We start from the raw sequence: 12,363 nt of genomic DNA on the forward strand, positions 1-12,363 counted from the left end.
CTCACTTTGTAGACCAGGCTGGCCTCGAACTCAGAAATCCGCCTGCCTCTGCCTCCCGAGTGCTGGGATTAAAGGCGTGTGCCACCACCGCCCGGCTTAGTAGTTCTAATTTTATTTCCATATTTTAAGTCGACCTAGGCACTGGTCTATATATTTCCTCTCCATTGATTCTCTAAATAGAGTGTTCTAGTGACCAAGAGGAAAGTGTAAGTGAAAATCATCAAATTCTTTCCCACTTCATCCTACCAAGAAGTGGCTTTAGACCTGGTAAGGATTTTGAACGAAAATAGCATCCATTCTCCCAAGCTCAATGCTCTCAGTCTTGCTGATTCCAAATTAGTGACAAAAGACACAAAACACAGTTACTCAGCCTGTCTTCCTACAAGCTAGCAAGCACACGGCATACTGAGTCCCTTTGGAGGCACTTGTAGGTTGGTGTTATAGTTGGATGCCAGGGACAGAGGGCAGGGCTTATCATTCTTTACTGCAACCAGTTCATTGTGACATCAGATCAAATTAATCACTGTGCCAATCAATTTAATTATTTTAAATCCTTGGGAATAATTAAGTTTAAGGACATGGTTAAAAATAAGAAGGCTTTCTGAAGATGATTAAATTTAAGCCATAATGCACATGTAATGGCATCATCTCGGTTTTAAGTACAACTATGAGGATTGGGAGGTAGCCCATTGTTAGAATTCTTGGCTAGAATAGACAGGCCCTTGGTGTTGATCTTCAGGAATGATGATGGTGGTGATGGTGATGGTGATGGTGATGGTGATGGTGATGGTGATGGTGATGGTGATGGTAGTGGTGATGGTGATGGTGATGGTGATGGTGGTTGTGATGGTGATGGTGATGGTGATGGTGATGATGGTGTTGATGATGATGATGACGACGATGATGAAGATGATACATATCTATGAAGTTCAAGCTCCCATATTAAAAATTAGAGGCTTGATTTGATTCTGGGACTTATGCTGTAGGACTCAGGTGAGGAGTATGGTAAGTTGTTAAATGCAGGACTGAGTGCTGTGTTTGCAGGAGACACTGTTCTTCCACAGAGTATTTCTGGGGTGGACTGCTTGACTCTGTTTCATGACATCTGACAAAGAGGCTCTGGCATTTGCGCACGCTTTCTCATAGAGAGTATAGCTGAGAGGTCCTCATTTTAAATTGCATTTTATTCCTGCATAATTCACTTCTTAGTCACAATTATTGAAGGAGGAATCAAGTGGTTTCTGGTTTCATGAACAAGTTGGTGAGAAATTCCAGGTGTGAGTTCCCTAGATATTATATGATAAGACACTTGCTTTTAAAAGGAGCAGTTTAATAACAAACTTCACATGTGAAAGTAAAGACAGTTGTCATTGTTGCTACACTAAAAGGGGTTGACACATTCCTCAACTTTTATTTTAATTTTATTATTTTATGTGTATGGTTGTTTTGCCAGCATATAGGTCTGTCACATGCATGCAGTACCTGAAGATGCCATAGGAGTGTGTCTTATCCCTGAAGCTGGAATTGCATATGGTTGTGAGCTATCATGTGGATGCCAGAAATTAAACCCTGGTCCTCCAAAAAAACAACAAGTGGTCTTAACTACTTAGCTACCACTCCAGTCTCCATTTACTTTATGAGAATGTGTCTCATGTAGTGCCAGGTGAGTCCTAAACCCAACGGTGACCTTGAACTTCTTTCTCTTTAAAGTATTCTTTTATTTATTGTTTGAGAATTTTGCATAAGCACACAAAGTGTTTTCGTCAAATCCACTCCTAACTATTTACTGTTGCATTCAAATGTCCTCTTATTCCTCGATTTGATCTCCCAGCATTTGTTCTTCAAAGAACAGCCTTTCGTCAAATAGGATGTCATCAGGAAGACAAAGTGCATGGAAAAATATGACACCCTTGACAAAAACTATTTACTAGAAGCTAACGTTATCTGAATATCATGTTCATGAATGGAAGGGTGACCAGGAAGGAGTCTGGGTTACAAGGGAAACAATGACGTTTGTGTAACTAGATGACTCCATCTAATAGATAGATCCAAGGAGGAAAGGCCATGTCAATGCAACTCTCAGCCTTTAGATGAGTGGAAAGTTGTTTATGTAAAGTTAAAGCTGTACCCATGAAATACCTCACATCACAGGCCCATGTGACATGAGGCTCACTGATGAAATGGCTTGTACACAGTTATTGTCAGACCACGAGCATTGTCATGGATATTGAAGAATCTCCTGTATCAAATTGGTGTAAAGAATGCTCCCCACTTTTCTCTGATTGGTTAATAAAACCTGAACAGGCAATGATTGGGCAGAGGAGATAGAAAGGCTGAACTTCTTATCCCAGCCAGGAGTCAGAGGGAGGGATCAAGGAAGAAGGAGTTGGCCACGAGGCAGGTAAGGGCTCAGGAGAAGAAGGGCCACAAGGCAGGTGGAGGAAGAAGGAGACTATGAGTTCAGGCATGAGAAGGGTCACCAAGGAAGTTCTGCATGAGGACAGATGACTACAGAAAAACAAGCCAAGGAGAGACTGAATGCAAGTAACTCGGGGCCTGTGGCTGGGAGGTGAATATCTTAGAGGATTAAAATAGCTCAGAACCTGCTCAGATTAAACTTGCAGCCTGTTAATATAATTATCAGGCTGTGTCAATTATTTGGGAGCTAGCCAGGTTACAAAAACCTGTCCCCTTTACATTTCATCCTCTAATTACACCATCAATGGTCCCAAGCTCATATATTAACAATGTGTATTAGTTTACTGAACAACAATCAGCAAGTCTAGAACGAAGTTTTTATGAAGTTTGCAATAAAGAATGTCAGGTGGAGGCATAACAGAGGGTGTTTGTGATGAGAAAGTATTGCCAGAGAGGAAGAGATATAGTGGGAATTTGTGACTAACTATGGAGAGATGATAGGGCACTTTAAATGCAATGAGGTCTCATCTGGGCAGAATGTGAGGAGCAATTGACAGCACTGCTTCCCTCATGCACAATGCTAACAAGTTTACAGGAGTTGCACACTCAATGGAAAAGTGGCGAGAATGACACTCTTACCATCTGTTTTCTTTGACTCATTTCCGGTGTTGGAGTGATCCTTCTTGTCTGCCTTATTTTTACTGTCTTTCAAGTCACCTGAAAGCAATAAGCATGACAAACTGAATATGTGCAGCTGGGGAGGTAGGAAAACTTAACATCCTGCCGGGACAAGACATGGTACAGCACAGAGGATAAGGGACCACACACCCTAGTATCAGTATCATTTGCGATCACGTGATTGATTCTGGAAATTGAACTATAGTTAGAAATTAAAATTTAAGTATCCACTCAAACAGACTGGTACTTAAGTCAGTGGTGTTTTTCTAAGAAACACAATTTGGTTTTGTTGTTAGGCTGTGAAGTGAAGAAAAACCTGGAATACATGAAAGTTCTAATTAACAGCTAGTTAATTATATTAACTAATAGCTATAGTTTTTATAGTTTTAGTTTTTATCTGCAGAATAGGGATAATGATCTCTACTTTTATTTTATTGTATATGAGTATGTTGTAACTGTCTTCAGACATACCACAAGAAGGCATCAGATCCTATTACAGATGGTTGTTGGAAATTGATCTTAGGACCTCTAGATGAGCAGTCAGTTCTCTTAACTGCTGAGCCATCTCTCCAGCTCCAATAATGTCTACTTTATATATAGGTAGATGGACAGATGTACCTGAGCTATGTAAATATTCAGTGTCTTGTATTGCTTAAAGACTGTGCTCACTATTTTAAGCAGATTCTATATGTGCTATTCTAATTAACGAAGCTGACAAAATATCATTTCCAAAAATTAAAAATACTACTCTTACCAATGTGAGCAAACATATGTGAAGAATTTATATAATGCATTGATGAGGGAACTAGAGAAAACAAGATGGTTTTAAGAGCATCCAAAGAAGTAGGTATTTATAGACATTTTAGAAATGTGTTAAAACATGGCTGTTAGGGCATAGACATAAAAGTATTTATAATCAAAGAATAATGCTCATGACCTTCTGGCAATCCGTAAAGTCAAAATCTCTCATTTAGAAAAATAGCTTTACGGTCATATGTATGAATCTAAGACTTTAAATAGAAATTTAAGTAGAACTGTATTCTTCCTAACCATGAGTCAGCAAGTTAGGGGACAATCTGGTTGTCCACCTGTTAGAGCTAACTTGTAAGGTTTAACTCTTGATACTGAAATAGAAACAGATTAGCTGGAAGGATTAAGAAGGTGTGTTTAGGATCCTTCCAGGGTCAATTTAGCTGGAGGACATGATTAGTGTCTTCTGAACCCCAGGGAACCAAAAAGTTCCTTTAGAGTTCCTTTCCCTGTTTAAGAACATTAGAAATGGACTGAGTGTCTCTGGCAGTTGTCTACAGTCCATCTTCCCCATGTGAAGTTTCGCACTCCTAGTGTGGGGGCTGCCATGTTGTTCTAAGCCAGAGCTTTAGCTGTCTCTGCAGCAGATGTCTGTGGAGGTAACGTGCAAGCAGTGCACACCCTCACTTAGCTGGACTGAGGAAGCTCAGAGAAGTTGCATCAGAGGAAACTGAGGCTTATCAACTCCTTTAATCACCAAGGGCGGGGGATTTCTAACCAATATCCTTCAGCCCTAACCTAGAAAGTACTTTTGTGGTTTACATAGAACAGAAAGTAGCTCATGCCTGTTTGCTAACATTCCTGGAACAGTACCCATTAGGTGACGCCCCATGGGCTGTACATGGAACAGTGGCAGATGTGAGCTGGTACTCTACAAACAGGATGAAGGCACTGTCTAAGCAGCTCTAAATCATCTTAATTAGGCTGCTGCATCCATGTCCCCAACTACCCTCTGCCATTCTTATGGCTCTAAATTGATTCCTTTCTACACTTCTCATTCCAAATTTAATTTTAAAGGAGAATGGTAGACTGCCTCATACTTTACAACATGGCTATGACACCAAGCAAGGCTCGGGGTTCTCATTTGTGTCTTTTAAGTTTTCCCTCAAGTATTAAGTGTGAATTAATGTCCTGTCCTCTCTCCAAGTTTTAATAGTGTTGAATGCCTGTTGATAGGAGTAAGGATTGACATGTTGGGGAGGGTTGATTGTATTCATTTTGTTTGTATTCATTGGCTCCTGTCATCAGTTATATCATGGAGCTGGCATGGTGCCACTGTCCAGTTTTGTATGAACACACTAAGAATGACTTTTATATCTACAAAAGGCTGATTCAAAATAAGCATTTGACATGAATATTGTATCATGTTTAAACTCCAATTTCTAGAAATAAAGTCCTAGCGGACCACAACCTCACATATGCATGAACTCTCCTCAGCTGGTGAATAGCTGGGATAGAAATACATGGGCTGTGAGGTCCAAAGGATTTACCACCTGGCCCATGACAGAAAGCATGTAGCATCCCTGTCACCTGGATAGCAGACAGAGCTCTGCAGTCCTCTGATCCCTTCTTCCTAACGGCACTGGGCTTGGCAGATAGGAAAAGCTGGTTATGAAACAGAAAATAGGGATTCCCAGAAGCTAAGGATCTCTATTTAATGGTTGCTTTTCAGTTCTGAGTCTCAGTTTTTCTATCTGTAACATGGAACTAGGTTTACAATGTTAGAATTTGCATGTGTACCTGTGTATATGTGTATATACATGTAGGGGAGTGGATGCACATATGTGTGCATACCTGTGGAGGCTAGAGCTCAACCTTGGGTGTTCCTCAGGTACCATCAACCTAGTGTTTTAAGGCAGTCTCTCTCAGTGTCTTGACTACCATGATCACTGAAATCTCATGAGTGCCCAAGGCTCTGAACAGGTTTGATATTTATTTTATACAGAGATTAAATGGTTATGTAGTCTAAGGTCTAAAAGAAGAATAAATTGACAGTTATTGACTTGAGTCTAGATCTGTTTGCAAAGGTGTCTTGTTTTATAGTTATATAGTTACAGCCTGGCATTTGCAACCTGCAGGAGGTAAACATCCTGCCCATCTGTAGGCAAGGGGGGCTGATTCTATGCCTTCACATTATCTTAATCTGTCTGGCTGTGAAGCCTTTCTCTTAAAAGCCAGAATCCACCTCCTTCCAAAATACATCAGCCACTCGCCTCATCCCACTACCTCAGCTACCAACAACAATGTCTTCCTTTATGTAGGACTCTTGGGCATTGTATCTGCTACTCTGCTCTCCCTCATCTCTTCATCACATACATGTTCCTTTAGAATTACATTTGAGGGTGACTCTATCCCCATAGCAACACAGACTTCCCATAGTCTTTCCACTCCTAAATCCTCCAGACCTAATATAGAAGTTGACACAAGTTGTTAATAAGTATTGACTTCATGAAATATAAGAACTCACCTCACCAATTGTCTGATGATAGTGTCTCATTGCCCTCAGTTTACCTGGACCATTCTGAATTTAGAACTGAAAATCTGTATCCCAGGAAGTCTTCATCTACAGCAAACCAGACTGAGTGATCACCTAATGTGTGTGCTTAAGCCTATGTCAATATACAGATACATAGTTTGGAACTAGGGCTCCTGCACACTGGAGCCTGGCCTGGTTAAAGGGATGGAATATTTATTTGGGTGGTTTGGCAACGAGTATAAGAATCCAAGTTGTGCTGGGCTAGTTAATTGGAATTTGCATCACATGTGAGAGTCTTCAGGGCATCAGGAAAGGGCCAGAAAGATGTATACTGTTTTAGAAAGTAGAGCTAAGTGGGTGGTCATAGGATGGGATCCTGACTGTATCTCTGAAGGAAAGGGAGCCATGCCGGCTGCCACCAGAGGGAAGGTGACACCAGTTTCTGTTTGTCATATCATTATCACCCCAAAGAGAGCCTTTTGCAAGCAGCCCCTCCTCACCATTCTGCTGCTTGTCGCCTGCCTTGTCGCCTTTGGAGTTCTTCCCGCGAGGGTTATCACCCTTGCGCGTTCCGTTGGCTTGGCCTTTTGCTTCTCCTGATGTCTTTTTCTCGCCTTTGCTGGTAGGGCCTTGTTCATCTTGGCTTTTGGCTTCCATTTCCTTTTGCTTTTCCTCAGCAGCCAGGCGAGCCTTTTCTTCAGCTTCTTTCTTGGCTTTCTCTTCTGCACCCACAGCAAAGAGACAGAGAAAGAGAGATCTACCATTAGGAAAACTTCCATTTTGGAAAAATAATAAAGAGCAATGTCCATGGGAACAGGTACACTGAGAGGACCTAAGGCCTTTACTGAGAGTGTTGGATATATTCTTGGTTATTTCAAGTCAGATTTATATGTGTATTTAGGATAGCAATAAGATAGGGTACTTCCAAAAACACTGAATTAGAGGAGGGGACTGGAGAACATAATGGGAGTGATGGCACGAACACTGCTGTTCTTACTACTGATAACCTCTAGTGAGTGTATTCTCATGTCATGAACTATGGTCAGCAGTTTTCAAAGGTTATTCCTGCTCATCCTTAAAAACTGCCTGTGATCCTATTTTATGGCCATATTTTAATGAAGAATGAGAGACATGCTCAGACTCTCCTCAGCCATAGTGATAAAATAAATAAAATAAAATACAGCATCTTATGAGGGTTACTTAACACTTACAGCAGAAACCTTGACAACTAACTAAGAAAAAGTTGGGGAAAACAACCATTACTAGAAGAGTCCAAACTCAAGCCAGTTAGTGAAGTTAGAACTAGAAGGGGTGGGTCAAACCTCAGAAAGCTAAAAGCAAGCCCCCAGCCCGAGGTACTTAACTGTCCTCGGGAAGAGAGGTGGCCTTCAGTATGGCCATGTACTCACTCTGGGTCCTCCCTTTTACTGAGCATCTATATTATCTCTGATGTTACTGATTGACTCTTGGTTTAATGAAAATACAGTATAAGTACATAGGTCAAGTATTTATGAAAAGATTGGCTTGTTTCCTCAGCTGATATTTAATGAGTAGCTATATTGTGAGGAACAATTTTTTATACTGGGATATGGCGACAGCATGGCAGAAGCACAAAGAATATTATAATTAAGTAAAAAAAATGGCTGAGATAATTTTGGATTTTCAAAGTTTATTGCAAGAACTGAACACCAAACAATAGGACAGGATGGTTCATAGCACAGGGCACGAGGTGGCTTTAGACAAAAGGGTGAAGAAGGCTTTCTTGGGAAGATAGCATTTGATCAAGAGCTGAGTGATGAGAAGCAGAGCAAAGAATAATCTGAAAAAACTGCAGCATCCATCCAAGAAACTAGACAGCATGAAGGGTGTGAGAGGAACATGGTCGTTATGTTTCTAGATGTTGAACTGGCCCCCCAAAGGAGATTTGACAAGGAGTTAATCACAGATAAAATGTTCAAATAACCAAGGACAGGCGAAGATCAGATAATGGAAGCTGGAGGGCAAATGGTGGGTCTCAACTGAAGAGAAAAACATTTATGAAAGACCCCTTACATAGCCAAATACCCTGTAAGTGCTAGGGACTCACCCCACGGAGCTCATGCTAAAGACACTCCTGACATCTTTAGGCTCCTTTGTGAAAAGCATTCCTGCGAGTTTCTCTAGATGAGTGAAAAGCTTCTCACCTCTCCTTACCAGGGTCTCCCTGTGTTCCTGTTGAGTAAGTGTTGTTCACTGAGTTGTTTTCATACAGGATGATTGCTTTAATCTAATGGACACCAGAGAGACTGTGTGTCTGATATTTCGCTTTGTGTTAGCTGCTAAAGTACTCTGTGTCTTGGTCGGGCCCAGGTTGGGTTCACTCAGCTCTATGACATGTATTCTGTGGATGTTCACAATGCCTGGTTTTATTTTTACTTTGCAGGTCCTTGCACATGTTTATCGTGGGCATTATCTCTGACATATCATGAGATTTTTATATATCTTTTCATTGATCTGCCAATCCATTTGCTAACTCACTCATTTTTTCTGACCTGGCCTCATCTCAAACAAAGTAAATCAGATTCTAAAAGAAGGAGAAGGATCAGATTGGATCGGATCGGATCGGATCGGATAGGATAGGATAGGATATCTCAAATCTTTATTTTTGGCACACAGCATGTGCTAAGAAGCTCTGATGTAAAGTCTAAGTATTTGTCATTCAGTGTATTATGACATTCTTCTCCTCAACAAGATGCATTTACAATTTACAGTGAGAGGATATAAAAACATCTCTGTACACATAAGTGTCATATTCATATGCAGGATAATAACATCTTCTGACTTCCACAGAAACCTAAACTAAAATGTGAAAAAAAATGCCCTTTAAAAGATGGTAGGTTGACATTCCCAGTAGGTTGCCAAGCAGATGGGGCTCCTAGGACATTTATGAAGGCTTCCTTGTATCTTTAAGTGCTTTGAGGAGAGGGTCACATGACATGTTTATCGTTGCTTGGCATGGTGTATAGCACACATCATGTGCTCTTGAAGCTTGATGAAGCTGCAAGATATCATTCATGCATACGAGTTACATGAACTACCAGTGTAACCCAGCACCTTAGACTGGTGAAACACCAATGCATAGAGACTCTCGGGTCCTATTCTAAAAGGAATTATAGACAGGCATTAGCTTCCTTAACTTAAAATAAAGGCAAATAAAATGATGACTGTTTTTCTTTTTTACTATGCTCATAGAACACAGCTTTGCCTCATTAGAGAAGCTTCCTCCTCCAGCGGATGGGAACAATAGAGACCCACAGCCAGGTCTTATGCAGAGAGTGAGAGACCTTGGAACACTCATCCCTAAATGGAAGGTCTCCATCAAACCCCTTCTCTTGGGGCTCAGAGAACGAAGCTGGAGGGGAAGCAGAAAGAGTGTCCGAGCCAGAGGGGATGGAGGACACCAAGGAAACAAGGGACTCCAAACCAACATGAGCAAAGCTCATACAAACGCACAGGGACCAAGGCAGCACACACTTGTACAGGCCTGCCACAGGTTCTCTGTGTCAATAAGTATGGCTTACAGTTTAGTGTTTTCATGGGACTCCTGAATGTGAGAACAGGCATGTCTCTGATGCTTGTGCCTTCTCTTGGGCTCTTCTCCTTCTGCTTGTCTTGTCTACCCCCAAGGTGATAGCTTTTATTTTATCATATTATATTTTATTGTGTTGTATTTAAAAGATAACTTGTAAAAAAAAAAAAGACAGAAGGAAACACAAACAAGGAGAGGCAGAGTCATTCATATTTAGAATGCACTGTCAGAGAAGATTAGTTATGGCTACCTTCACAGACTCATTACAGAATGCATGGAAAACTTCCAACACTCAAAATATCTCCAAGCTGAAAATCATTTAAATAAAATCTGAAGCTGTTTAATTGTAGTTTACTATGGAAGACCATAAAATATTATCTTAGAAAGAAATATTCATCTGACAACTGAGTCAGACCAATTTTCCACAGATGTAGAAAAACAACTGAGAAGGAGAGAAGGCATTTGGGAGGCAAATCTGTTTTTGCTCAAGTGCAGCTGACATGCAAAAGTTATTTTAAGTTAACAAATGGTAGCTCTTATTACATCATGATCAACTCTCACTGGTCTACAGCGCGAGTCCCTTCTCTGCAATGATCTTCTAGTAAATTCTAGCCAAGATTCCGCAATGCTCTTTGGCTTGTCTAACCACCTTCTGCCTGGGGCTTGTGTGAGTGACATCAACTATAGAGTACACAGAGATACCACTAAAGATAGCAAGACTCTTGCAAACACATGTAAGACTAAAATGACATCCACACGAGGTTGGTTTCTTTCCATCTGCAATCAGACTCCTTTATAGTCTTAGGGTGAATTTATTAGTATAGATACTATCATTCTATGGTGAGGAAGTTGGGGAGACACTGATAATCTTCACAGACCCACATGTTCCAGTGGTGGCATGGATACAGGGAAGTTATTTATTGGATCTTAGATCTGGACACCTTAGCATCATTCCAAGGTTTAGTGACTAGCAGTCTGTAAACTTTATGCTCTGTTTTCTTTTCCTTTTTCCTTAATTAATTTATTTATTCACATTACATCCCAACCACAGCCTCCTCGCTCTTCCCTCTGAGTCCCTGCCTCACACACTCCCTCCCTTATTCCCCCTTTCCCTTATTCTTTGAGAAGGAAGCCCCCCCCCCCCATGGGTACCAATCCATCCAGTACTAGATACACCCTCTCCCATTGAGGTCAGACAAGGCAGCCCAGCTAGGGGAAAGGGATCCAAATGGTGGTAACAGAGTCAAAGAAAGCCCCTGCTCCAATTGTTCAGGGGCTCACATGAAGACCAAACTGCACATCTGCTACATATATGTGAGGTCCAAGGTCCAGCCCATGCATACTCTTTGGCTGGTGGTTCAGTCTCTGTGAACCCCCATGGACCAAGGTTAGTTGACTCTGTAGGTCTTCTTGCGGTGTCCTTGATCCCTCTGGCTCCCTTGATCCTTCCTTCTACTCTTCTACAAGACTCCTGAGTTCTGCCTAATGTTTGGCTGTAGGTCTCTGCATCTGGTTTCATCAGCTGCTGGATGAATCCTCTCAGAGGACATTTATTCTAGGCTCATGTTTCTAAGCATAACAGAGTATCATTAATAGTGTCAAGGGTTGGCTCTGTCCCATGGGATGGGTCACAAGTTGGGCCAGTCATTGGTTGATGTGACTCATTAAGAAAGTAACCAATGAAAAGCAGCTGAAGAGTTAGGGTATGGCAGAGCCCTTAGGATCTGTAAAGTGTACTTCTCACTTATGATCTGGGATTTCTCACATTGGATGTCTACACAGTCATAAAACTGTACTTGTGTCTTTATTCATCTTGCTTCAACATGCCAAAGTAATAATCCTATAAATTTATTAGTGGAAATTCCACTAGGCTACTTCTCCCTTAATTTATTCTGAACTGCTGCCTTAAACAGGAGAGAAAGAGATGGAGGAGAGAGGATGGTAATATGAAATGAGTTAAGAGATAGGAATCTAACCTGCCAATATAAGTATGTATATTAACTGTCTATCACACTCCATACAGAAATAAGGAGGACACTAAGGGCATGCCTAAGAGTTCATAAGGTGTTCTTATAGCAGATCCCTAAGTATACTAGCAGATAGGAAATTTCAATCAATATTAAAAGTCTAAAATTGAGGACAATGTGTCAATGATACATAATAAATGTGCATAGCTTATTTTTAAAAAAGAAATAAATGTTAAAGATAAAAATGAAAACAAATGTTTAAAAATAATGTATTGGGCTGGAAAGTTGGCTCAGGAGTTGAAAGCACTTGCTTCTCTCACATGTATTGTTCTATAACTAACCCTAACTCCAGTTTGAAGGCACCTGACCCTTTCTTCTGATCTTTGAGGGCACCAGGCATACACGTGGTGCATATACATATATACAGACAAAACACTCATGTACAA

General features: G+C 40.9%; 1 protein-coding gene across 8 annotated transcripts in view; it reads right to left on the reverse strand.

Moving 5' to 3' along the window:
- Pde1c (phosphodiesterase 1C) overlaps positions 1–12,363 on the reverse strand; it is a 446,341-nt gene that overhangs the window by 55,973 nt on the left and 378,005 nt on the right. For all 8 annotated transcript variants that reach the window (XM_029534988.1, XM_021191845.2, XM_029534984.1 and 5 more), the window contains 2 exons: positions 6,883–7,104; positions 3,058–3,135 (listed from right to left, as the gene is read on the reverse strand). In XM_029534988.1, the coding sequence (XP_029390848.1) occupies positions 3,058–3,135; positions 6,883–7,104 (300 nt within the window). The remainder of the gene's footprint in view (positions 1–3,057; positions 3,136–6,882; positions 7,105–12,363) is intronic.

The sequence above is a fragment of the Mus pahari genome, chromosome 2, assembly GCF_900095145.1.
Source record: "Mus pahari chromosome 2, PAHARI_EIJ_v1.1, whole genome shotgun sequence".
In the NCBI taxonomy this organism is placed as follows: domain Eukaryota; kingdom Metazoa; phylum Chordata; class Mammalia; order Rodentia; family Muridae; genus Mus; species Mus pahari.